Genomic DNA, 26,738 nt, shown 5'->3' on the forward strand with positions numbered 1-26,738 from the left:
TAAGGATGAAAATGGCCTCCCCACTTGTAAGAGCATTCTTTCCTTGGCACTTGCTATGTTACTAGAATATTCAGTGTGCAGTCTTGTATCTCTGATCAGATTTGCCTCCTCTCTGACTTGGTCACTCACTCAAAACCATACCCCATAAGATTTGTTCTTCTCCTTCCCTTGGCCCTCCAGTCTTCCAGTGCTGCTGCCTTATGCTCACCTCTCAGCCCCTTCTTTATGAATTGCCTTCCAGATTAAACTCCAGAGTTCATCCACACCGTAGCACATACTGACCCTACACCTACTGCCAACACCTGGCAAACACTGATTCTGGGATATATCCTGTGCCCCCCGCCCCCCTTTGCAGAGGCTGCCCTCAGGGTACCACATATATGCTGAAAAAGACAAGCAACCACTTGGTTGGGTGTCACCCCAATGTATTTTAACAAAAGAATAACTTACATAAAAGACAGATCATCAATGTGCAGCTTGCTATATTTTTACATATGTATGCCTTCATGGAATGACCATGACCCAGATCAAGATAGAGAACATTTCATCAACCAGAAAATTTACTTGGGCCTCTTCCCAGTGACCATCCTTCCCCTGGAGGTAACCATCATCTGTCTGACTTCCATCACTAAAGAGAAATGAGTGACTAACAGCTAGGAATGTTTGGTAAAGCTGACCTTTGGTAAATCAAGAGTCAGACCTTAATATTTAATGGACTTGAAGTTTAATGTTTCTGAAACTTTTGGACTATTTAGAGCCCAGGTTTTGACTATTTTTTTTCATGGGGAAACATAATTTTGCCTTGCCATCAAAGACCCAGTCCGTCTCTGAAATATTAAGTACACAATGACAGTACCAACTTTATACCCTAAAATGTTATTTAAGTGCCTAGCAGGTTTACTTCCAGATTAACAAGTTTCTTAACATTTATTATGCCTCGAAGAGATCCTTTTCATATTTGTTAAAATTGCTTAAAATGTCAGGTGGAAAAAAATGGAAGCTCTGGACACTTAAAGGTAAAATTTTGTTTACCAAATTAAATATGCCTTGTGCATCTTTTTATATAGTCTATAAGAAAGAAAAACTTCTGACATTTGGCTTTGCAGAGTAGCCGTATTTCAAGAATCGTGTAATTAGTTGGTTTGTTTTTATAGGGGGAGGATAGCAACTGATGTGTAGACTACACATTTTGCTCGCTATTAAATTTTCAAATGTCAGACTCTTGAGCAAATGCGATGTAACAAGATGTTTCCTTTGTTGTGGTGACAGAATTTTGAAGTTGCTGTAAAGGCTAATTATTTCAAAGAGCAATCACCTTGTTTTTCCCCCAATTCCCATAATTCTGAGATTTAAACATCTTTCCATAAGAAAGTTTGTTTCTTTATTTTTAATTTTAAAAAGTTTTTTTCTTGGGGCACCTGGGTGGCTCAGTGGGTTAAGCCTCTGCCTTCAGCTCAGGTCATGATCTCAGGCTCCTGGGACTGAGCCCCACATCAGGCTCTCTGCTCGGCGGGGAGCCTGCTTCCTCCTCTCACATTCTCTGCCTGCCTGTCTGTCTACTTGTGATCTCTGTCAAATAAATAAATAAAATCTTTTTAAAAATATATTTTTTCCTTTTATAGAGGGGGCAGAAGAGGAGGGAGAGAGAGAGCATTTTAAGCAGGCTCCACACCAGCATGGAGCCCAACGCGGGGCTTGATCTCACAACTTGATTTGAAATCAAGAGTCAGACCCTTAACTGATTGAGGAACCCAGGTGTCCCAAGGAAGTTTGTTTCTGGAAATATTTTCTCTATTACCTTACCTTGGGTGTGCTTACTTTCCTCTCCATCTCCCGGGGGGGTGGAGCTTGTCCCTCTCCTTATCTACGGGGGGGGGGATAGAGGGGGGAGTGGAGCTTGTCCCCGTGTGCTCTGCTTCCTCTCCCACACCCTGAGAGGTTGAAGTTGAGGATGCTAATGGGCTCCGCTATGATTTTCATATATATTGAGAAGCAGTACTCTACCAACTTAGTGACACTGGGCAAATTGCTTGGTCTCTCTGAGCCTTATTTCCCTCCTGTGTATCCAGGGGTAATAATAATACCATCTATCTCTTGTGAAGGTTAAATACGGGAAACCACTTCTGATTGTCTCGGCACACAGTGTTTAGGTCAATGTGAGCAACTAGAAGGTGTTTGAAGCCTGTTCATGGAATATTGACAGTCATTTCATTGATCTCACAAATTATTTAAAGTTCAGATCCTGCATGGAGTGTGCTCAGCGCTTGTCTCTGTCCTTGTATCTGGGATGCCCAACACTGAACAGGAACCCAGCCCGCTTGCATCTCTGATTGTTGTTGCTTGAAAATTCCTTTGACAAGGGATAGGATCTCTTATTCTAGTCAATTAACTTGGACCACAAACATAATCAGGAGTGGATAACCTGTGTTTCATGTCCCCCTTTGCCATAGAAGTGCAGAGTATAAATGAGCCGGTCCTTTTTCGGTGCCGAGGGATCCTATCCCACTGACACCTGGCATACCCAACTCACCAGGAGGCTTTGTTTTTGTTTTTGTTTTTGGTGCAGCCCATGAATCAATTACTAGAACAGTGCCCCCACCCTCTACCCCTGCCAAAAAAAAAAAAAAAGACAGGGACAACTGCTAACAGTCTAGGTCAAGAGTCAACGGACTTTTTCTGTGGAGGACCATGGGCCATGTGGTTTCTGTCATGACTGCTCCACTCCGCCTGTTGTGGTCCAGAAGCAGCCACAAATGATGCATAAATGCACGTAATTGTGTTCCAGTAAAAACGTTTTTACAAAAACAGGCTGGATTGGGCCCACAGACCGTAGCCTGCCATCTCCCATTTTAGATCAATGCTGTCCCCTAGAAATACAATGTGAAGCCGTATTTAATTTCATATGTTCTATCTGGTAGCCACATTTTTAAAGTTCATAATATATGTGTTATATATATGTGTTAACATATGAAGTTTTAGACTCTGAAAAGAGAGAATAAAACAAATCTTGGAATAGTAAGGGACAGATACGTTACCTTACAAATAACTGAAATTTGCGAAAGTAACCTGCTGTCTAATGGCTTAAGAGTTTTTTAAGTGGTAATAGGAAACTGCACAATTGCCAAAATGCCCATTTTTGGCTGATTTTTTAAAAAGATTTTGTTTATTTATTTGAGAGAGAGAGAGAGAGATGAGAGGAGAGGGTCAGAGGCAGTGAAGCAGACTCCCTGCCGAGCCAGGAGCCTGATGCCGGACTTGATCCCGGGACTCCAGGATCATAACCTAAACCAAAGGCAGTTGCTTAACCAACTGAGCCACCCAGGTGCCCTTGATTTTTTTTTTTAATGGTCTCTAAAAACAGAACCAAAATTCTAACCATGAAGCTTTGCCAATTACAAATAATTTTAGCCATAAAAAACCGAAAAGCAACTCAGAGATAAGCCCTGGGGAGGCCCTGTTGGAACTCCATGCTGACTCATCCTTTATGAGCAAAAGCAGGTGTTGAGTGGCTCAGTGAGGCTTAAGAGAAGGCTACTACCCCAGGAGTCATCTCTAAGGCATTTCTACTCATATACATGCTTGTTCTCTGGCCACATTAAGGATTACCATCCCTATCCCTATCCATAGGCACAAAAGCCTGTCCGCCCCTGGCAGTCTGGTTCATCTGCCCTCGTATAAATGGGCTCCACCCCCAGCTTTTCTGACTCCGCTTCTGCGTCACCCTGCTCTGGACAGCATGGACGGATGGGGCATATGAATGAATTGAGTTGGGGCTGGCTGACCTCGGATGATTCATCTCTGATATTCCAACGGGCCAACCCAAGCCTGGCCCAAGCTTGGCCAGGAGAGGCAGGGGACAGGGAGGGCAGCAGCTGCCAAGACTCCGTGCAGCCCAAGCTAAGAATTGGTATAATGCCACTTCTGTTCACTCCCTTCTGTCTAAGCCAGCCATATGGCCATCTCAGATTCAAGGGTGGGAACATAGACTTCACCACCTCCTGGTCTGAAGGACTATAAATCCACATCACGTAGAAAGGGGGGATACTTGTGCCCATTGCAGAAGCAGTCCATCACGAGACTGATATCATACTCTAAGGTTGGCCAGTGTGATAGGCTCTAATGAGTGTGCCTTCTTCCTCTCCCCTCAGTGAGTTTATAACTCATCCTGAAATACTGAAAAATAAAACATTTGTTCGGATGTGGTTCCCGTCTTACTGAAACCCTCGAATCCAGCTGAGATAAGTACTTGTGTTCACAGCTCTCAGTGCTCTACTCGGGTTCAGGCGCTTAGTGTCCTCTCTTTTAACTTCTTATATCATGTTCCCTAAACTTTCCATGTGCTCTAGTCACATCTTAGACTGGGCTCCTCAAAAGTAGAGCTGAGACAAAGGCTTGTGGGTGAATTTATTCTGGAAAGTGAGCTTAACGTTCATAAGTCACAGTGCTTTCCTGGGTAACCCTGCAGCTGACGTGGCCGGTTATAGTCAGCGTGGGCACACGTGACCAGAACACTAAGGTCAAGTCTGTTCCTACCTACACTCTTTAATTCCTGATCTGTTCTCTAATTCTGGACTTGCTCTAATCATTATTATATTAGTTAAGCAAACTCTAGCTTCTGTAACTTATTAACCCTTACATCTTAGTAAATAAGCTCAATAAAATAGTTTATGTCTCACTTAATATCCAATGTGGATTTTCCTACCAAGAGCATGGTAGGTATGCCCTGTGGTCATTTAGCAATGCACATTCTACCACATGGCTCCGGCATCCCTTCACCACCAAGAGGACCTGCCAGGTCTTCTCCATTCAGCTGGCAGGCAGGAGAATAAAGAGAAGAACGGGCATTTCTCTGTGGCTCTGGCCTGGATAGGATACGTATTATACCCGGCTCTCATTCTATGAGTGAGAATTGGTCTCTCGGTCTGTCCAGGTGCAAAGGGTGCTTGAAAATGTGGTCCTGGCTGGGAACAGCTTTGCAGCAATACCTTTACACAACGGAAGGGCAGTACAGCTCTGTGGTAGCCACCAAGCCTATCTGCTGCATCAGTCAAGCATACTGATATCCATGCCCATGGGTTTTCGAGAAGGGTGTCCTGTCTTCATTTTTAATTTTTTTAAATTGTGATATCTATGTCTAAAACTGGTGTGCTGGTTACCTTTTGTGTCCCATCTCATGTCTTTCAGGCCAGCCTTTTTCCCTCCGGGAATTGCTGAGGCAACCTGCCGCTCCCCTCTGTTATACCACTCTCCTTTCTACCAGACGGGGCGGATTCCTCACCGCCACCTCGTGGGGCACACGTGGGAGTTCCCTTAACCTTTCTGACACAGAAGATAGGAGAAGGTTGATGAATCCTTCCATCTTCATTCCTATGACTTATCATTTTTGAGATGGGCTTCACAGCTCCTCAGGAAAACCGAGCCCCATGGTCCATAGCTAGCTACCTTGATAACACACCCTTGAATTGACTTCCCCGTCTCTGTGTCACCTCCTAACTCTTCCTCACCTCATTCTCCAAAACAGACTACTCACGTGCAAGCAAGCCTTTGCCTCAGCTCTGCGTTTGAGGAACACAGGCTCGGGTATGAATATAGCATATGAGACGGTTAAAGAGTATTAGTAAATTCTCATACATACTATCCACATTACGAAGTATCAGATGGTGGACCCTTGTCTCATCTCCAAGTACTCCTTGCCCTTAGAAATGATTTTTTTGTGGCAGCAAATGAGTAAGTTCATGAGCAGAGATACTTCCTTAGACCTCATTGCTACCTAGACACTCAACCAGAAAACAGCAAGCAAATACTAGTTAAGTACCCAACTAGAATACTCATAGTCTAAAACCAACTTTAAATACATCCATGTAACATTTCTGACCATTACCCCCAGTCAAACTGACTTCCATTGATTTCAGCCCCCCGACTGCCTCACATTCTAAGCAAGAACCAGGGCTATAAACTGCCTTTGCTTTGCCAGATTAACAATAAACAGAAAGTCACCTTTAGGGATTATCCTTGTATGCAACTGGTCACTAAATGTGTTGGATCTCCTGTCTTTAAAGAGGCAGGCGTGGGGGGGGGGGGATTATTTTCCAGTTCATGAGGAGTCTTGCTGTATACTGAATTCACAAAATCATTCTTAGATACATTGTAACTCCTGATAGTTTGTGCAGAACATAACAGTAATTATAGTTAATCAAGGAATTAGCTTATTTGGATACTGTGTGATCATTACATATTTACTGAGATCTTAATGACTAGAAATCTTCACCACTGCTGCCACTTTGAGATGTGCTGTCCTGATGCTTCTGTTTTCCAGGAATATGCGATTCTGGCTTTTCACCCAATTAGCCCCACCCCCGTGGTTACCAAAAAAGATGTATGTAGAAAGATGAAAGAAAATAGAATAGAATAGAAATAGTCTTCTGGTGTTAGAAAAACACAGCTGAGAATTAGCATTTCTTGCCATAAGGATTCAAGTATGTCAAATCTGTCTGTTATGTACACAGCTCTTTCCAGCCACATTCCCTAATGAAACAAGGGAACTGGTTCTCTGCAAACAGTGTGAGAATTCAGATAAATTGTTAAAAGTAGATACTTTCTGTGAGAGACTCCTGGTTTGTTCTTGAGTCACGGGAATATTTAGCTTACTGACCTCCAGAGAAGCGTTTACCCAGAAGGACAAAATGGAACACATTCTCGAAGACGATGGAAGACATTGTTTTTTGTTTTGTTTTGGTTTGGTTTTTTTTAAAGAAATGCAAGGTCTTATTAGGGCAAAGCTGTTAATTACACACTTCATTATTGTCAAGGTTAGTACAGTCTGTGAGAGCAGGGGCCCTTTTTCATCTCTTCCTCAGAACACCGGGAGACAGCTGTTCTTACGGACAGATCCATTATAGCTTATCACTGGCTGGCAGCCTGGGGAAGGAGCGCCATGAAATATGGCCGCTGTCACGGAGAGAGCAGACGCTGAGCTGGTCCAGGCACAATGGAAAGACAATGAGAACCGGGGTGTCAAGCTCAAATAGATTGGGTTGCTTTGATTTTTAATGCCTGGCTGTTCCGCAGCATGAAATTCACCGATACTCTCGTAGTTATTACATTATTGATCTCCAAAACTGCACAATCTTGCTTTCATAAACATCAGACACTGACAGCCGTAAATAGTGGTTCTTACATTTTGAAGCCTGGTTAAACCATGTTGTAAAATTCTGCATGTTTGGATTGTATTATCATTGCTTGGCTGTTTATGATTCCTTAAAGTGAAACCTTCTAGTTGCATTGGACTTCCTGATCGAATAAGGTTATTTGACCCTTCTTTTTTTGTCTTCCTTTTAGGCAGGTCAACAATTTATTTTTAATAGATATGTATTTTTCACAAGCCCCTGCTTGTTAACACTGATAAAATAGTTTTCATGGAAAGAGAGAAAAAGATGTACTACCTTTAAGAGTAATACACTTATACCATCTGTAAACCTCTCCAAATGCTAAAAAGGGGATCCAAGAAAAGACCATGCCTTATATGGCCTGTTACAGTGTCTTGGGGTGTTTCTTTGGGTTTTTTTTTTTGGTCTTTGATTTTGTTTTTTTTTTGTTTTGTTTTTATTATAGATAAAATTTCTTTCTGAAATTTTCCAATATCCACAACCACAACTTTACTTCCATGGCACTCGGGGTTTTTTCATCAATAACTAAGATTTATAGTTTCATACTAAGATCATGATGCTATATAGAGGCAGGTGGGCCAAAATAGTGAAACCTATTAAAGTATTCATTTTAGTGAACCATTAGAAATATTTCACCCCTATAGGGAACAGGAAAATGTTGAAGAGTGTAGCTCCTAGCAGCCAACTGTAACATCAAATAATTTTAACACAGAATATATATATATATATATATATATATATATATGTAATACTGTATATGTGTGTGTATGCATATATAATGTTATCTAGATACAAAATATATTTAACTGTATACTTAATGAAATATATATATTTAATACACACACACACACATATATATAATCCTGAATCCTATTAAACTGAAAAGTATATGCCAGTCTGATTTTTTTTTTTTTTTTTTTTAATTTTAAAAGTACCCTAGTTGTGAGGAGTGCCTGGGTGGCTCAGTGGGTTAAAGCATCTGCCTTCGGCTCAGGTCATGATCTGAAGGTCCTGGGATCGAGCCCCACATTGGGCTCTCTGCTCAGTGGGGAGCCTGCTTCCTCCTCTCTCTCTACCTGCCTCTCTGCCTACTTGTGATCTCTGTCTTTCAAATAAATGAATAAAATCTTTAAAAAAAAAAGTTACCCTAGTTGTGGAAAATCTGGAAAATATACTAACTCCATTAAGTACACAGTGGGAAGAGCAAAACACCAGCATTATCTCTGCCTGGGAGCTCATTCAAGATGCAGAATCTCAGTACCTTCCTCAGACCTAAGGCATGAGAATCTCCCTTTAACAGGATCTGCCCATGATTTGTATGCACATTAAGACTTGAGGAGCACAGGTCTAAAATATATAGCACCCTTAATCTTTCCACCTAGAGATGACCATTGTCAATACTTTATTGTATTTCTATTAATTTTATTATTCTATATATATCTTTCAGTTTAAATGGATGAAAGTCTAAATTTGTTAATTTTTATGACTCAGACACTACCTTTGTAAGAAAGATACCAATGGAGTGCTAACCATGACTTGAAACTATCCCATGTTTTTTAGATCTATAAAGAATACTTATTTGATAAATATAACAGTTGTAGTTAATGATATATCTTTAAACTGAGGAAGTTTGTATTTTGTATCCCAAGTTACAAATAATAGTTTTTAAAGGTCTAAAACATCAATTATTCCATTGTATAAAGCTATTTATTTATTCTGTTATTTGAGGCTTTAAATTATTATCAATCTGATTTAAAAGTAAATTTTAACTTATAAAATAGTGAAATATCTACCATTTATTAATACTTAGTGTATTCTAGAAATTATGCCAACTGTTTTACCCATATTATTGAATCACATCAACCTGATGAGGAAAAGATTTATTCTTGCCATCTTATGAATTAGAAACCATGGCTTTAAAAGCTTAGGTAACTTGCCCACTGTCACATAGCTGGTAAGAGCTGTGAGCCTGATTCGAAACAAGAATAAAAAGTACTACATTGTTTTTTTAAAAGTGTTTCTTATTCAGTGAGAGTCTTTTTTCTTCTCAGTAGCATTTAGCTCATAGCAATATTAATTTTTCTCCCTCCACATTTACAAATATATAGAATTCTGTTTATTGAGTTTACTGCTATGATTTTGTGTGTAAACGGAACATACATCTCTAGGTATGCATGATAAGTGCATGGAAACAGCAGACCCCCCCCAACTCTGAGGTCACAGATTAATTTGTGTATTGAAACAGTGACCCTCTCATCTCCCAGAAGAATCTAAATGAACTTACTTGGGTTTTCCATTTTCTAAATGTAAGGTACTTAAAGCACAATTAATGAGAGAAAAAAGGGACTCTTCCAAACAGAACTTCAGGATGTTATCACTTAGTCATTTAAAAAATACTTACAGATAGTATGGATATAGGCACATTCTAAATCTCTGTTACAGCTTTACCAGTTACTATATGGACGTGTGGGTGGATGGATAGGTGGTTGGATGGATATATTGATAGATGATAGATAGAAATCTAAATTCCTTTCTCACAGTATTCCCCAGAAAAAAGTGACTGAGTTCCAAGCCTGCACATTCAGCTTATTAATGAAATCAGAAGAGTTTTAGTAGGAAAACAGGAGAATTTAAAGGACTCAGCAGTTTCAAAGGAAGTATTCAATAATGTTCTAATCACAAAGGAATCACACGGGGAGGGTTTTTTTCCTTCTAAATATCTGTATCTTGATAGTGAATTTCTAAGACTAATAGTGCAGTTCTATCATAGCCATTTGTTAATTTGCTGAAGATGAACTAACAGGTTCTCTGGATACAAATTCCTCAGGACAAGTGATTGAAATGCTAATTTGGTATGAGTGGGGACCATTTTCTTCTGTTATCATAATTATCCACATCGCCCTAAAAATGGTGGCATCTTAACAGACTCTGATCATCTCTGTTCCTCCATCATCAAGTAATTGATGAGCTAGTAATCACCTCTTTCTTTTCTTTTTTTCTTTTTTCTTTTCTTTTCTTTTTTTCTTTTTTTTTTTTTTTGGCCTTCTGTATCCATTATTTCCTCTTGGACCTAGCTTGTAACTTTTTCTTCCTGAAAACTTTTTAGGAATTTTAGTTCGTTCATCTCTGATCTTTTCTTTACTCCATAATTTCCATAGTTTAACTAACCTTCATTGACGAGTTGTGTTTAATGTTCTTTACTCCTTTCAGATTTACAAATCTGTGGCCTCTGGAAGGCAGTACACATGTGCATTGATTGGCATGTTTCAAAACTGTTATATATTCCCTCCCTCCATCAACCTCTACAATTCCTGGCCGTAACTGGGAAGGCTATCACTAGCTATCAAGTGATAGTGTCCTTTTTATAAATTGGAGACTAGGTCATGAAAAAAGGATGAAACTAAATCACAAAGCAAATGTGGCTGAAATTAAGACCAGAACCTAGAATTGCCCATATAGTATAAATTCAACAACTCATCTCTAGGGAATTGAGAGAACAGTAGAAAATATGTATTTTATTGACCTGTTTTTGATGGATTGTGATGTCACACACTAAGCGTTTACATTGCCAACTGGTGCTATTTTGTTTAGCTCAAAAGAGTCAGAAGAGTATCTCAGAAAGAGTTAGACTAACGAAGTGATGCCACATTCATTGTGGGTCAGCTGTACTTTGAGAGAGAGAGGACACTAGACTGGAAAAGAGGATTTGGGTTTGAATCCCAGGTCTGTTATATGTCAGTGGGCAAAGTCATCTCTGAGTTTTAGTGTTACTCAGGAAAGAGAGGAGGAGGCCTCGATGATCTCTAGATTTTGTCCAGCACTAAGATGCTCGAAGTGATTCTGTCGTCCAAGAGCTGAATATTTCATGTATTCAGAGATAGGAAGGATGGAAGCAGACAAGAAAGATTAATATTGTTTAAGATGGATAGAATTTAGAGAAATGATTTTTTTTTCTGGGATATAGACCCAAAGATTACATTGAACATGAAAAATTGCAATATAGTTAATGATTATTTGTCAAGTTCAGAGAAAGTGTGAATAATATTTTGGTTAAAGGATTATCCAAGCAGGTCCAATAATTGAGAAGGTACTTAAAGGCCTTGGCATACCTTATAGTCATTATTCACATGGCGTATCAGTCAGTATGAATGCCTGGGATTAGAAATACCGGGAAGCTACTTTTGGGGAAGACCGTGAATCCCTGAGAACATGTCATTGAGTAATCTGCCAGGTATTGTTAGAGAGAATAGGAATGTGCAAGAGTACAATCTCTATCCAGAATGCTGGCTAAAAAGACTTTTAGTTGGTCCACTGGGATATAAACAAACTAACACCACTTTCTTAAAAATGTGTACAAAATGTGGGGCGCCTGGGTAGCTCAGTCAGGTGAGCATCTGACTTGATTTCGGCTGAGGTCATGATGTAGAGGTCATGGGATCGAGCCCTGCGTTGGACTCTTACTCAGCAGGAGCTTAGGGTTCTCTCTCTCCCTTTCCCTTTGCCCCTCCCCTGCCTCATGCACTTGCTCACTCACGCTCTCTCAAAAAAATAAATAAGTCTTTTTAAAAAAATTTGTACAAAGCATTATTGAAGAAGAGAGGAGGCCAGTTGTTAAATCCACAGAAAGGAACAGTACCTAGGTCTAGGAGCGTTTGAAGAACACCCTGAGCCAATAGAAAGAGACATGATAAGCATGTAAGATACACCTGAGATGCAGTTGGAAGTTGCTCAGATAGACATGAGCGTTTTGAGGGTAAGTTTCTAGCATTCGTACTCAGGGCATCAAAAGAGGTCCATTTCTTCCTTTCCTCTCTCCTATGCTCACCCTTCCCTGTGCAAGGTATTGCTTCTCCCAAGTTCATCTGTTGTGGTGGGCGTAGATGTTCTTGCTCTGAGAAGAGGTCCTGCTGAATCTATGATACCTGGTTCTTTTTCCCTCTCGGGGATGCTCACACAAAACCACCTCTTTGGACAATCCATCATATGCCGCCCCCACAAACACTCACAACACTCCATATAATGGAATACTAGTCAGTGATTTTAAAGAAGAATAGGGAAAAATTGACTATTAATTCGCAGAACAACCTAGATTGACCTTAAATGCATTATAGTAAATGAAAGAAGCCAGACCAAAAGGCTCCTGACTGTTGGATTCCCTTCCTATGATATTCGAGAAAGGCAGAACTGTAACAGTGGAAGACAGATCAGCAGTATACCAAAGGTTTGGGGAGGAGGTGGTGTCTCACCAGGGGAAGCTTAGGAGAATTTGAGGGGGCAGGTGTAGAACTAATCTGTAGACTCTGTAATGGTGATACATGATGCTTCCCATTTATCAATACCCACAGAACTTTCCAGCACAAAGAGTAATTTTTTAAGCCAACCAGGAGATCAAGAGGATCCCAGGATGGAATACAAACTGTGGAAGAAGAATGTACCTGTTACAATGTCATTGAAGAGGGTGTTCCCTAACTAAGTAACTTTGGAGAACAAGGCTTTCTTTGAATGGAAGCTTTAAGCCCAAAGCCCATACTAAACACTATACTCTTGCAGTCAACAGTGTTTTCCATGGTGGTATGGGGTCATAATTCTGAAATGGCTACATCTATACACTGGGATTGGATATCCAAAAGAATGGCAGATGAAGATTCAGGTTTTTCACCAACAAATAAGAGAGAAAGATGGAATGAACCATGTGGTCCTAGATGAAATTCAGAGACAACAGTAAGAATTCATGTTTAGCTTAATATAGTTACAGATGGACAGATATATTTAGAAATTTCTGTGCCTACTGGGGAAGTATATCCATGGGTTGCCTGGCTGTGTTCACAAAGATGGCCTGAAACCAGTGTCATCCCAGTAGCAATGAGCACACCCAGCAGCCAGATACTAGTTTCTAGTGTCATTATCCAGTTCAAGGAACCAGGCCTCTTGGATAAATGGTGGATTCTAGGGCAAGGGCAGGGAACTGACAAGATGAACCCAGGGCATCTTGTAGAGCCAAAAGGTAAGGAAGGGCTCAAAAAATAAGAAGATGGGGTTCAGGAAAGGGACAGAGCAGCCAGTCTGAAATAACTCTTAATAAATAAAGCTGGAACAATTAGAGCAACAGAACAAAACATAGTTTAGGGTTATAATTCAAAGAATAAAGCAAATATCCATGATTTATATCCATACTGACACAACTGAATAATTGAATAAATAAGTAGAATTTGCAAGTCTCCTGGGCAGAAGAATTTCACATAGTTATATAGATACCCAACTCAAGGAGGGAGAGTGGCTTACTTCAAAGGGTATGGTTTGGAAAGCAGAGAAGGGAGGGGACTGTAACTCTACATGTGGAAACCTGGTGAACACTACCTGGGCCAGATGACCAAGGCCGCCATCATCAGTGATAAGCCATGTTGACCATAGGCACGCTGGATATGATGTGGATATGATCACTCCATGATCTCCCCGCTCCCCCCACCAACCAATAAACTCAGTATAACCATGGGGAAAATATCAGACATTCCTGGTTGAGGGATATTCTGTGGAGCCCCTGACCACTCTTCCTTGAAACTGGCAAGGTCATCAGAAACAAGGAACATCTGAGAAACTCTCACAGGCCAGAGAAGACTAAGGAGACATGACACATCATATCCTGGATGGGACCCTGGAACACTAGGAAAGGAGCTTATGTTTAGTTAATAACAGCGTAAGCTGTTAAAAGTACAGTAAGGGATATATGAATATATTCTATATATTCTCTTTGCAACCTCTCTGTTAATCTAAAACCATTCCAGAATTAAAAGTTTATTTAAAGGGCACCTGGGTGACTCAGGTCATGATCCCAGAGTCCTGGGATCGAGTCCCACATCCGGCTCCCTGCTCCGCAGGAAGCCTGCTTCTCCCTCTCCCACTCCCTCTGCTATATTCCCTCTCTCTCTGTCAAATACATAAATAAAGTCTTTTTTAAAAAATAAAAATAAAAAAATAAAAGTTTATTTAAAAGAGAACTATAGACCAAAAGTCTTAGTCCAGGACTGATTAGATAGAAAAAAACAAAACCTTGGCTTTCATCCTGGAGACTTTGAGAAACACGGATCTTATAAAGCATAAGCTTTAGAACTTTGACTTTTCCCTCTAGTTTGAAACCCTCTCTGCTACTGAGATGATTTTGAACTCCTTTGCTACATGCTCAAAGGTATTTTTCTCTTAAAATCCTGGAAGACCGAAGTCACAACACTTTGTTCTTTGTTCTTTGATCCACCCCCGTCATCTTTTTCCGCAAACCTTGTCATCATGAAGGCACAGCTGACTGGCTTTGTAAATGGTTTGTGATTTCTTGCTGTTCCTGGTATTCCGGTGTTATTTAGGTTCGTTAAAGGGAACATTTGGGCCTGGCAGTTTGTCACTAAGATTTCAAGTATGACTGTGTCAATTACTAAGCCCTCCGGACGTCAGCGATGATGATACCGAAGTGTGGCTCTAGGAGGCATTACAGTTAGATGATTAATGAGAATATCACATGTGATCACAAATGAAATCTCCTAAGGAATCTTCATGCTGTTCCTTACTTACAGTTCAGAAAGGGCCTTCCTCCTCATTAAAATCTGGTAACTTCAATTTTCATGTCTTCCATAAAAAGCTTAAAAAAAAAAAGAAAGTGTGCCCATTTCTGGGTATATTAATACTCACGTGACAGTGTTTGCCGGTTTTGCAAATAATCTGAATAATGAATGTAAAAAATAATAAATGTGATTTTTCTTACAAGTTATACACTTAAAATTATAATCAGCCTATTGTTAGGTGGTTAGGGTTTATTATTTAAGGATGGGATGGGGTGGGGAGGAGGTTTCCCCTAAACTGGCAAATAAGACAATAATTGCTTATATAATCTTATATAGTCTTCTAAATGGCTTTTTGATGTTTAATTGATCTCTCAATCGAGTGAGGTAAAAGAAAATTTGCAGCTTAAGATCATTTGCAATTTAAGAATATGTGACTTATTTCACCACTGAAATCAGTCAACAATTTTTGTTTATTATCACTTTGTAGGGGATTCCCTGGGGTCATTTTTCCTGTGTGGTTTAAATTAGATGGAGTAGGGGCGGGATTCCAGCATCAGTTTGAAAGCATGAAATGTTTTCTTTAAATGGCATTCCCTTTACTGTTCCCAGACAATCGTTAGAGGAACTAAACCGTGCAAGGAAACCTCTATCAACGGCCTGCTAGAGGACTTTGACAACATCTCCGTGACTCGCTCCAACTCCCTAAGGAAGGAAAGCCCACCTACCCCAGACCAGGGAGCCTCCAGCCACGGTCAAGGCCATCGGGAAGAAAATGGCTTCATCACCTTCTCACAGTATTCCAGTGAATCTGATACCACTGCTGACTACACGACTGAGAAGTATCGAGAAAAGAGTCTATATGGTGACGACCTGGATCCATTTTATAAGAGCAGCCACGTGGCCAAGCAAAACGGGCATGTTACCAAGACCAAACATGGGGAGGCCCACTATCCTGAGATGAAGCCTTGGAAATCCGATCTCGCCAGATTTCCCCTTGATTATCACACACACTTGGACTCACTGAGCAAACCAAGTGAATACGGCGACCTCAAGTGGGAGTACCAGAGAGCCTCAAGCAGTTCCCCCCTAGATTACCCATTCCAGTTCACGCCTTCTAGAACTGCGGGGACCAGTGGTTGCTCCAAGGAGAGCCTGGTGTTCAGTGAAAGCGAGTGGGGACCCAGCCTGGATGACTATGATAGGAGGCCAAAATCATCCTACCTGCATCAGACCAGCCCTCAGCCCACCATGCGGCAGAGGTCCAGGTCAGGCTCAGGGCTCCAGGAACCCATGATGCCCTTTGGAGGAAGTGCATTTAAAACCCACCCCCAAGGACACTCATACAGCTCCTACACCTACCCTCGCTTGTCCGAGCCCACAATGTGCATTCCAAAGGTAAAGTTCTTCTTCCCTCCCATGGGCAGGCACCCCACAAATGCGGTGCTAGCGTGACCTTCTCACATAGATTCTAATGTGATGGTTTGCCTTTTAAGTGAGAATCCATTTTGAAAGCCTACCTGATTTCCATCAGCAAGCCCCAAGGGCAGAGGATATAAGGCAAGGCACATTTATTCATTAAAATCAAAGTCTTTGGAGATCTCCTACAGGGTTTCTGATTAAAAGGCAAAAAAAAAAAATCTTTTTTTGAAAGCTATCCTGATACACTACTATTAAATAGTGGGTGCTCATATTATACGAAGTCCTCTGTTAAGGAGCATATGATTGGAAGCTGTTAGATGGAGAAATACAGTGGTTCCTGCCTTCTGGCAAAGTTTACAAGAATCTGTTGAAAAGGAAAAAAAAAAGTCAGGATTACATGGTAAGTTTTTAATAAAGTTCATTTTAAAGTTAAATTTTAATATACTAACCGTTCGAACAGGTAGGAGGTGACAGCTCCTTGTGGTTTTGATTTTTCTCTGATGGTGAGTCACGTCTAGAACTTTTCCATGTACCATTGACCATTTGTATACCATCCCTAGAAAAATGTGTTTTTAAAAAATGTGTCCATTTTTTGATTGGGTTATTTGGTTTGTTTTTTGTTTCTTGTTTTTGCTATTGAGTTGTATGAGTTCCTTATATATATTTTTAACCCCTTTTCAGACATGGGTTGGCAGATATTTTCTCCCATCCTGTCCGTGCCTTTTCATTTTGCTGATCTTGCCCTTCGCTGGACAGAAGCTTTTTATTTGATGTAGTCCCACTTGTTTTCTTTTGCTATCGTTGCCTTTTGGCGTCAAAGATGAAAAATCATTGCCAAGACCAATGCCAAGGAATTAACCTCCTATTTTTCTTCTAAGAATTTATGGTTTCAGGTCTTAGTCAAGTCTTCAATGCATTTTTGAGTTAATTTTTGTATGTGTGTAAGACAGGCGACCAGTTTCCTTCTTTTACATGTAGCTGTCCAATTTTCACAGCACCATATACTGGAAGGACTATCCTTTCTGCATTTGTATCTTCTCAGTTCCTTTGCCAAATATTGACTATGTATATGTAGGTTTATTTCTGGTCTTTAATGTGTTCTCTTGATCTATGAGTCTGCTTTTTTGCCAGTACCTTTTAAGGTACCTTTTGCCTTTTAAGTGAGAATCCATTTTGAAAGCCTACCTGATTTCCATCAGCAAGCCCCAAGGGCAGAGGATATAAGGCAAGGCACGTTTATTCATTAAAATCAAAGTGGGGACCCAGCCTGGATGACTATGATAGGAGGCCAAAATCTTCTGCATTTGTATCTTCTCAGTTCCTTTCTGCATTTGTATCTTCTCAGTTCCTTTGCCAAATATTGACTATGTATATGTAGGTTTATTTCTGGTCTCTAATGTGTTCTCTTGATCTATGAGTCTGCTTTTTTGCCAGTACCATCCTATTTTGATCTCTATAGCTCTGTAATATAGTTTGAAATCAGGAAGCTTTGTTCTCCTTTATCAGGATTGCTATGGCTAATTAGGATCAAATATGACTTTTTTGTGTGTGTGACATATTTGAGCACTCATGGTAGGAAGCTGTTTAGGTCAAGATCATAGAGGAAGTTCTGTTCAGAAGAAGTAACATTTCAGCCCTGGGGCCATATTTGGTCCATTGATCTATTTTATCCACCAAATAGTCATTCCCAACTTCTGATAAATGAAGATATTTCACTTAAAATCTTCAATTTCTGGCTTTTAGGCTTCTCTTTAAAAAAGGTGGAGGGGAGGGAATGATCTGATACCCCTGGGCCCGCATTTTCACCTGGCACTGGGAATGGAATTGACTAGAGAAAAAGACTCCCCATTAGAGGAGACAGGTCCTGCCCAGCCCACTTCATTCATTTTCCCCATTAGCCTAATCCGTAAGGCATTTGGGATTTAATAGGACCACCATCACCACCCCTCCCACAACCCCTGACCACACATCTCACAGAAGGAGAAACAAAGACAGGGAAGTCATGTAGCATGCTTAAGTTTTCGTAGTTACTTGGTTACAAAACAAGGATGAAATCCAGGTCTGGTCTTTCTCCTAGTCCTGCATTTTTCCCTTTATGTGGGCATATGTTATTTAAGGGGCTCAATCGCATTTGCCAGTAAAACCCATGAGAGCCCCCAGTGACCACCAGAACTCTACGCTAAGTAAAGGAATAGGAAGAGGTTGGAGGGAAGGGATAATTTGATTCATTCCTTGCTAGATCCCTCTTCCTACAGACTTCCAAATATAAGGCAAAGCAGATCTGCTCTGAAATCTAGTTTTGTTAATCCCAGAAACAATGCAGAAAACTATTATGGCTCAGAAAAGAAATACGTAAAGCAGAAACAATGCAGAAACTGTTGTGGCTCAGAAAAAAAATAATATACTAGCCCTTGGGTACTTCTACCAAGGGTTTTTCAGCCCTCATAATCAAGGGCTCCAAAGATGTAAGCTGCTGTTCCATTTCACAGGAGACCCATGAGAAAATCACAAGCAGAATTAGTGGGAGGGTAGGAGGTGAGAGACATGTTAGTAATTAAAATGTTTACTTGATTAAAAATATAACATCTCTCTAAAAAGACTTAGGTGCCTGTGACTTTAGAGCTGTACTCTTAAAAATCTACCAATCACATTTGGATTTTCTGTTGAGGGAAGATATAGAGATCATGACTCAGATAATTTGTGCCTCATGGAAAGTCCTAGAGGCTGGTGGGTTATGTTCATATCTCAGATAATCCATGAAAGCATGTAGTTTGTGTGGGTCTCCAGACAGAGCAAAAATGAGGAGGGATGGGTATGCATAAGTGAGAAAGAGACTGACAGACACCAGTTTTCTATTTTGGCCTAATGGAGAAGAAAATACCATTAACCCATAGGAAAAACTCCTCCAGTGCTGTCGACCTACCTGATTTTCCCGTTGACAAGACAGGAATGAAGGATGTTATAAACCTGTAGGTATCGTCTGCCTCCCTACTTCTGAATGTCTGGGGCTAGGGCTGGGCAGATAAAACCTCGGGCGACAAATGAAGGCCAACAAAATCCATCCACACCACACAACTATAAAAACAGCCTGATGTGGAGAGAGGATGCTTTCCACCGTCCCCTGCAGACAAGTCTGCTTCACAGGGAGGGAAACTGGCTAGAGACAGTGTCACTGGGCATCTGATTTTGCTCATTCCACTATTCTCCAGGGAGCCGGCAGCTGCCAGCTCGCATGTGTTGGTGCTGACCCAGCAATCTGTCCTCTGCTCTGGCTTCAGCCCCGAGAAGCCCCCCCACCCCGGCCCTTGCCCCCGCGTAATCACAGTTCTGCCAGCTCAGTAAGCACTCACTGCGTGCCAGACACACGTGTTGCCTTGTTGAGCCTCGTAGTCCTGGAAGTCAGGAACTCTTGCCTGCTTTGCACCTCTGAGGAATCTGGGGGATTGGAGGGGCTCAGAAACAGCCCAGTCAGTCATCCGAGCTCATTGCTGAGCTGGCATCCATCTCTCCAGGCTCAACCCCTACGCCAGACATTAGACACATCCCCAGTGGCCCAGGAATAGCCTTTGCATTCACCTCACCTTGCAAACTCCTTTAAATACCTGCAGCCATGAAGCTCCCTTGGGGAGTGTGGTCCTGTCCCACTCAACAGCGGGATTTCTCAGCCTCCATACTGTGGACATGCTGGGCCTGATGGTTCTGTCTTGTAGGCGGCTGCCCTGTGCACTGGAGGAGGGTAAGCAGCGCCCCTGGCTTCTGTCCTTGCATGCCAGTAGCATCCCTTCCTGTGACATCCAGGTTATTTCCAGACACTGTCAAATGACCTATGGGGCAGCAGGGAGCAAAGCTGGCCCCAGCTGAGAAATCACGGTTCCATAGCTAACCATTTTGCAAGTACGTTTGGGCATTCAAGGGTGTAGGTCCTAGAGATAAACTACCCCCAGCTTAAACCTGGGTGAGTAAATGGCTTAAACTCCACTCCTCTGTCTATAGAATGGGAATAATCACGTTGTGTGTGGGCTAAATAAGTTAATAATTAGCAGTAGTCTATTTATGAATGCACACTGTCGACACCTGAATCTGTAGGTCTAGCGTGTGGACAGGAGACAGCTGTGGCATGAAGCTGAGGGTTACTGTGCTCCAGGCACCGAGCTAAGGATTTTGTAAGCACTCCGCGATTTAGCCCTCACGGCAATGCTGGAAGACTTGAAGATCATCTCCTTTTTACAGTTAGAAAGCTGAGACTCAGAGGCTAGCTCTTTACAGGCAGACAGCTGAGTCAGGATCCAAAATTAGGTCCATCTGACCGCACAGTCTGTATATTCCAGAATATTCTTTTTCCCCAGAAGAAAACTGAGGACCAGAAAGATGGGTATGAGGCCTTGGGACCCAGATGTACACACCACAGGCAGCCCTCATCTCACTGGTGAGGAATGGGTGATGAGTCACAGACAGATTTGGGGCACACAGGGAATGTGCTTGATTCTCTCTGTTCTCAGTGAGGGGGAATCCTCTGAGAAGCTCCTTAGCCTTACCCAGTCTGTGTGAAAAGCTAGGACCACAGGCCAGAAAGGAGGCATTAAGAGTGAAGTTCCCTGAGACACTCATACGCATTCACTCTACCTTGACTGCTGGTCTTATTCCGTTTTCTGAATGACAACCAGATGTTCTCACCCGTTACAGAAGACATTACGAGCACAAGTTCTAGAATCCAGTTCCCTGGATTCACACACTTACTGGCTGTAGGATCTTGTGTGTGCCTCCGTTCCCTCCTCTGTGGAGTGTTTCCGTGACTGCTTTGACCTTCTTCTACAGATGAGAAAAGAGGAGTCAATGTAAAGGAGTGTTAGCTCAGTGTTAGCCCCACTTCCCCGACGCATTTCTGGTTGGAAAACATGTCCTCATATCTGCTAACACCAGCCATGGAACCTTTTACATATTCTCAACATATGTTGAGAACAAGTTCCAGGTAACTTTGACCTCACAGCCATTCTGTATAGACTAATAAGTTCTGCCGTCCTCACCTCAGAGATGCGGGTCCCAGAAGGCCAGAGTAGCTGTGTGACTTCCTCAAGGCCCCGCCATGCCTCAGTGAGCTAGCCTGAGGGCCCCAATCCCACCATCCTACCGCTTGCTCTACCCGCTAGAATGGGCATGAAGTTCTCACACTTCCCGGATGTTAAGAGAGGGCAGAGTATCCAGCAGCATTCAAGCAGGAAGTACCATCCATAACTCTACATCTGTCATTACGATGAAGGTTCTTGCCAACCAACCCCTCCATGTTACGCCTACCATCCCTGTGTCCCGGGCAGCCAAGTGACCAGTGCTGCATCCCAGCACAGCCCAAACAGAGGACATATTAAAGGGATCTGAGCATAGATAGAGGGTGTAAGAAAAACTGGCACGATTCCCCAGATCTTTTCTGGGGTCACCAGTGCAATGGTTCTTTTCACTGCTTAGCTGTCACTCTGCTTTCCCTGGAAGGAAAAAGCAGCTGAGGTGGTGTGCTCAGCCTTCCTGCCCCAGTAATCGAAGGACTCACTGTTCTCTGTGGCACTTGCACACCCAGATTCAGCCAAGGTCCAGGGACAAAACTGCAGTTCCTTATCCCAGCTGAACACTTGCTGAGATCCTCTTAGGGCCCGATGGGTCACAAGATGGCAATACTTGTGAAATCTTATGGGCTGCAGCAAAATCAGAGGTCGGGGGTCAGGGCGGGGAGAAAGAGAGAGAGAGGGGGAGGGAGAGAGAAGTGCTAATCACTTAACAGAACCATGGGTATTATTTCTACTTTTTTCTTTACATATAGGCTCTTATAGGATATTCCTTAAGGTTCATAAAACCTGAAAACATCCAACAAGGTGATTCAGAACATCTCGAAGACTTGTCCCTCTATCAGGCTTCACGGGGCCTTTGCGTATGAATAGACAAATCTTCCCGTGAATATTCTCATGCCTCAAAGTAAATTGTGCTTTAGTCACTGTGAGTGAGTTTTCCATTACCAAATTAAAATGAAATTAATCTGACCTGGCAATATCTGTCCTGGCTGTCTTAGAGGCCCTGATGTATTTGAACCATATTCCGCAGCAGGCAGCTGGTCCCCAGGGGTACAGACACCACCCCTCCCCACCCACGCTGCTGCAGGCGGGGGCAGATCTCAGGTCTGAGTCGTCTGCTCTTGAACAGAAGATGCATTCTTTGAGTTTGGAAAAGCAAGTGGGGGGGGGGGTTGTTAATTGAACATACCAGTCCAGAGGTGGAGGAAGAGACCTGTACGCTTGAGCCTGCTGACTAAGTGCAGACCTATTCATTTTTTAAAACATTTTATTTATTTAATTATTTATTTGATTATTTTATTTATTTATTTATGGAGATCACAAGTAGGCAGAGAGGCAAGTGGAGAGAGAGGAGGAAGCAGGCTCCCTGCTGAACAGAGAGCCCCATGTGGGGCTTGATCCCAGGATCCTGAGACCATGACCTGAGCTGAAGGCAGAGGCTTTAGCCCACTGAGCCATCCAGGCAACCCCCCCATTCATTTCTTTAACTAGGCTTTGCCTACATGTGCAGGTCATAAGCCACATGTCCAGACTCTCTCAGAGTCCTTTTGCCGTATATTCTGTAAGGCAAAGAAAAGCACAACTCTTCCAACTTCATTCACGTCACAAGGTGTAAGTTCCTACATGCCTAACTAGGAATCCAGTGTCACGGTTTGGAAGAGTTCCTTGCCAAACACTAAACATGGTGAATGGCTGGAAATCCAGCCAGCATCTGACTATCCAGAACTTAAGCACTTTCAAGTCCCCTGCATTAGAACCTTAAGCAGACACCTGATTCTTTAGGTCCCCAGAGGTCTGGCTCATGACCACTGTTCTCTGACAGTGACAGCGCGTGCTGCTTGCCTTTCTTGGCCAAAATCGAATGGCAGCTCATAGCGTGCGTTGAGTCCCTTTGTCATCGGTGAAACAGGGCCACTCCATTGAGTATATGAAAATAAGTAATTCGCAGGAGACTGACTGGGGACGGGCACGCATTGAAGCCTCGCCTCCAGCAGGAGTAGCAGCCACTGTTCCAAGAGGATGCGGCAATGTGCCCCCACCTGAGGGCAGGCGGGGAACAGCCCCCATCAGTGGCAGTCCTGCTCACAGCAGGGAGAATTTGCACAGCAAGACACAGCCAGAGGGTCACAGGAGAGTAAATACATATTCAAGACACAAGACTGAATGAATCCCTTTCCCCTAATTGCCAGCCTCTAAAACGTCCCTGCAGAGAAAGCTAGTTACAGATTCTCTCTGGAATTCTTATAGGCAGTCCTTTTCCTCTCCCAAAGCCAAGGCTGGTCCTCATATATTTCCCTTTGAGTCAAGTAAGGACAATTTAAGATGTCCTTTTCCTGTTCAGATAATAGGGGCCTGTGATTCACTTTAATCCCACGTTTGATTTATGTACAGTGAACAACACGCAGTCTGGTTTTTTCCTCTTTGAGCTGAGCAGTCTCTGCTTTATTGTACTCAGAAAAGGTGGATTGGAGCACCCCGCTCAAGCAGCTGCCAACAGCCACCTCCCATCCCTTGTAGCTCTGTGGGCAGTGGAAAGAGAGACTCGCCATCTTTCGCGGAGCATCCTGCAGCCCCGATCCTTCCCGCGGGGACACAGGCTCACCGGGCCCCTCCCCCACCACCACCCCACCCCCGCCAGCCCAGCATGATCTCCCCACAGCCTCCCTGTCACCAGTACAGAAGGCCACTGTGACAAATAGATGTTGCGGCAGGATCTTTTTTTTTTCTCTTTTTTCCTTTTCTTTCTCTCGCCCTACCCCCAACCAAACCTTTTTTTTTCCCCCAGCCTTGGCATAAAATGGTCAAATGATGTTCTACTGCAGAATTCAATTTCACAGTTCAGTTAGGTCCTTGATTACACTGCCAAATTCAGATTAATGTGCATTTAACGAACATGGATCAGGGGAATTCTGGCTGACAGCCAGCTGTAATCGGAGCAATTGATAGCTATGTGGAGTTTTATGCCCCGTCCACCCCTGCGCACCACTAGTGAAATTGATTGATTAAATGAATTCATTGCTATAATTATTTATAATTTTGATACATCGCAAGCCTGTGTCTGACCCCATCCTCAGGGACTTGGTGCCCATTGTGGAAGGGTAGTCCAGCTGAGTCGTTAGCCCCGGATTATTTATTCCCAGATCATAGAGCCTTTTGTTTGTTTTGTGCCGTTATTTTTTGATGGGGTTTGACTCGACTTGAAAAAGCACATTCTTAAAGAACGCCTTGGTATGGTATGCTAAAAGGCAACAAAAATGGAAACTAAACCACCAATGTATGTGATTAACCGTTTCAAGGAGGAAGGGAAACCAAGACTGCGTAGATGTTCTTTTCATACGTTTAAAGATTCCTGTAGAGAGAAGTCCTTTTCAGACTGTATTTGATTTTCGGTGACTATTAGTGGTCCTTGAGCACTGCCACTATGTCCTTCGGCAGGATGGGGGTAAACTGCAAGAGGACCTGGTCTTCTCCGCTTACATCTCGCCATATGGAAATCCCCTGAAAGGCCCTGGTCCCATTTCCACGAAGATACTCTTTCACAAAACCCCCGCGCTATTCTCTTGGGTGGGGTGGGAAGAACGCCTTTCTCGTGTTTATTGTCTTCCCTCCTGCATAGTGACTTCCCTACCCCTGCTCCCAGTCCCCATCCCATGCCCTTGCGATCAAGTCCTCAAAAGTGAACCATGTCTGTCCATCGATATTTTGGAAATGGTGCGGGTGGTGGGAGGTCCATTGGATTTGCTCATTAAATATCTGTACCTCTCGCTGGTCCAACTTCACTATATTATGGTTTCCCTCAACGATTAAACCCTACCTCCATCTCAAGAAACTATATTCCAAATGTTAATCTCTCTTCCTTTTTTTTCTTTTTTTTTTTTTTTTTAGAATATATTTGAAAGTCAGGTTGTAAAAACGATCACACAGGTCGGGTTTTACTCCTGTGTTTACATGCATGAACTCTGGTGCGTGTCTGCAAAACAGCATATATGGATACATCAGATTTTTTCATCTACTTCCAAATATAGGATATCATGATGATTTAGAGTAGGACAATGAAATAATTAGAACTGTTTAAGAGCCACGTAAGAGGGCCAGGAGGCCTTGTTATGGAAGAAAGCTTGGGCTTGCTTGCTTCTTAGCGGAAGAAAGGGCATTATTATATCTGAACACAAAGTTCTGGTCTGGCCAACGTGAAAATGAAAGCATAGATGATCAGCTCATTTTGCCGTGATGGTTATTTCTTTGTTGTGTATTTGGAACTGATTCCTCTAAAGCAAGATTGTTCAAACAAAACAACTTAATTTTCCTTCACCATGCTGCTCCCCCAGCCAGGCATTATCATTCATCATTTTCTGGCCCTTGCATTTCTTGTATCTTGCTCCCAGCTGCCCCCAGAAGACAGCTGAGCCCCCAGGGAAACCCCCTAACCAGACTTTTGCTCTGTAGTTTTCTTTCCACACCATGCCCACCTCTGTCCTGACCATGTCTACCTTCGTATCATTGAAGGATAAGTCTGAGAACATACCAAAGGCCCAAGTTCTGAAATGACATTATCTGGATTTAATCCCAACTCTGCCTCTTACTAGCTTTGGGACCTTTGCATGAGCTGCTTAAACTCTCTCTGCTTCCATCTCCTTATCTGTAAAATGGGACAATTATGAGGCCTGTCTCATTGTTTAACTTGAGGTTTAAACGCATTCACATATATAAAGTGCTGAGAACAGCACACGGAAAGCACTCAACGAGTGGCAAATAGAATTAACACTCGTATATATCACTCCTACAAGGGTAGACTCCTAACAGAGCAGTTGGTAAATGAAAGGGGCCGTCCTTGGGCTCCCAGTGAAATGCTCCTGCATTTTCTCCAGGAGTGAGTGCCCCAGCCTTGATAGTACAGATTGAGGAGGTGACAGATAATGGTAGAAATGCCAAAGCAGGCAAGAAACCAGGCCTGCGATGCCAGTGTGCCTTGCACCTGGGACATGTAGACACCCTCCCTGAGAGTGAAGGACAGACCAGAGCAGAAGAACTAGGTTGCACAATCTTCTTAGGGTTATGGGGCCATTCGCCTTGGATTGCTGGTAGGTAGCAATTTCACCTCCCTGAACCTCCATTTTATCAACAATTAAATGGGACAAATTTCCCCCTTCTTGGCTCTCAGAAAAAGAATGAGGGTGCCACAAATATGCAGGCTAGCAAACCCATCAGGGAACCCACAGTTGGGTCACTAAGACCCAACTGAGGGCTGTAAGTCAGCAACTTGGGGGGCCTGAACAGGGTCACTCATCCCCTTCGTCTTCCCAAAGTCAACTATCTGTCTGCCATCTTCTTCTTGAGCAGATGGAAGCCCGGAGGGAGGACCCCATGTTCTCTCAATGGGGAGACAGTCAATTCTCCTTCCGTAGGTACACCTCAAGCTTGGTTGCAAAAATGACCCCTCATGAGAGTGGTTCTTCCTCATCCATCATTATTTCTTTGAGTCTGTGCCTCTTACTGGCAGCCATGAAAAACAGGAGCAAGGTTTAGTTGCAAAGACCTACTTTCCA

General features: G+C 42.6%; 1 protein-coding gene across 1 annotated transcript in view; it reads left to right on the plus strand.

Moving 5' to 3' along the window:
* The window catches only part of PAK5 (p21 (RAC1) activated kinase 5), a 103,465-nt gene that overhangs the window by 47,020 nt on the left and 29,707 nt on the right, over window positions 1–26,738 (plus strand). The window contains exon 2 of the mRNA XM_004751554.3: window positions 15,326–16,111. Within this exon, the coding sequence (XP_004751611.1) occupies window positions 15,326–16,111 (786 nt within the window). The remainder of the gene's footprint in view (window positions 1–15,325; window positions 16,112–26,738) is intronic.

The sequence above is a fragment of the Mustela putorius genome, unplaced genomic scaffold (genome assembly GCF_011764305.1).
Source record: "Mustela putorius furo isolate JIRA1106 unplaced genomic scaffold, ASM1176430v1.1 tig00000874_pilon_pilon_pilon, whole genome shotgun sequence".
Classification (NCBI taxonomy): Eukaryota; Metazoa; Chordata; class Mammalia; order Carnivora; family Mustelidae; genus Mustela; species Mustela putorius.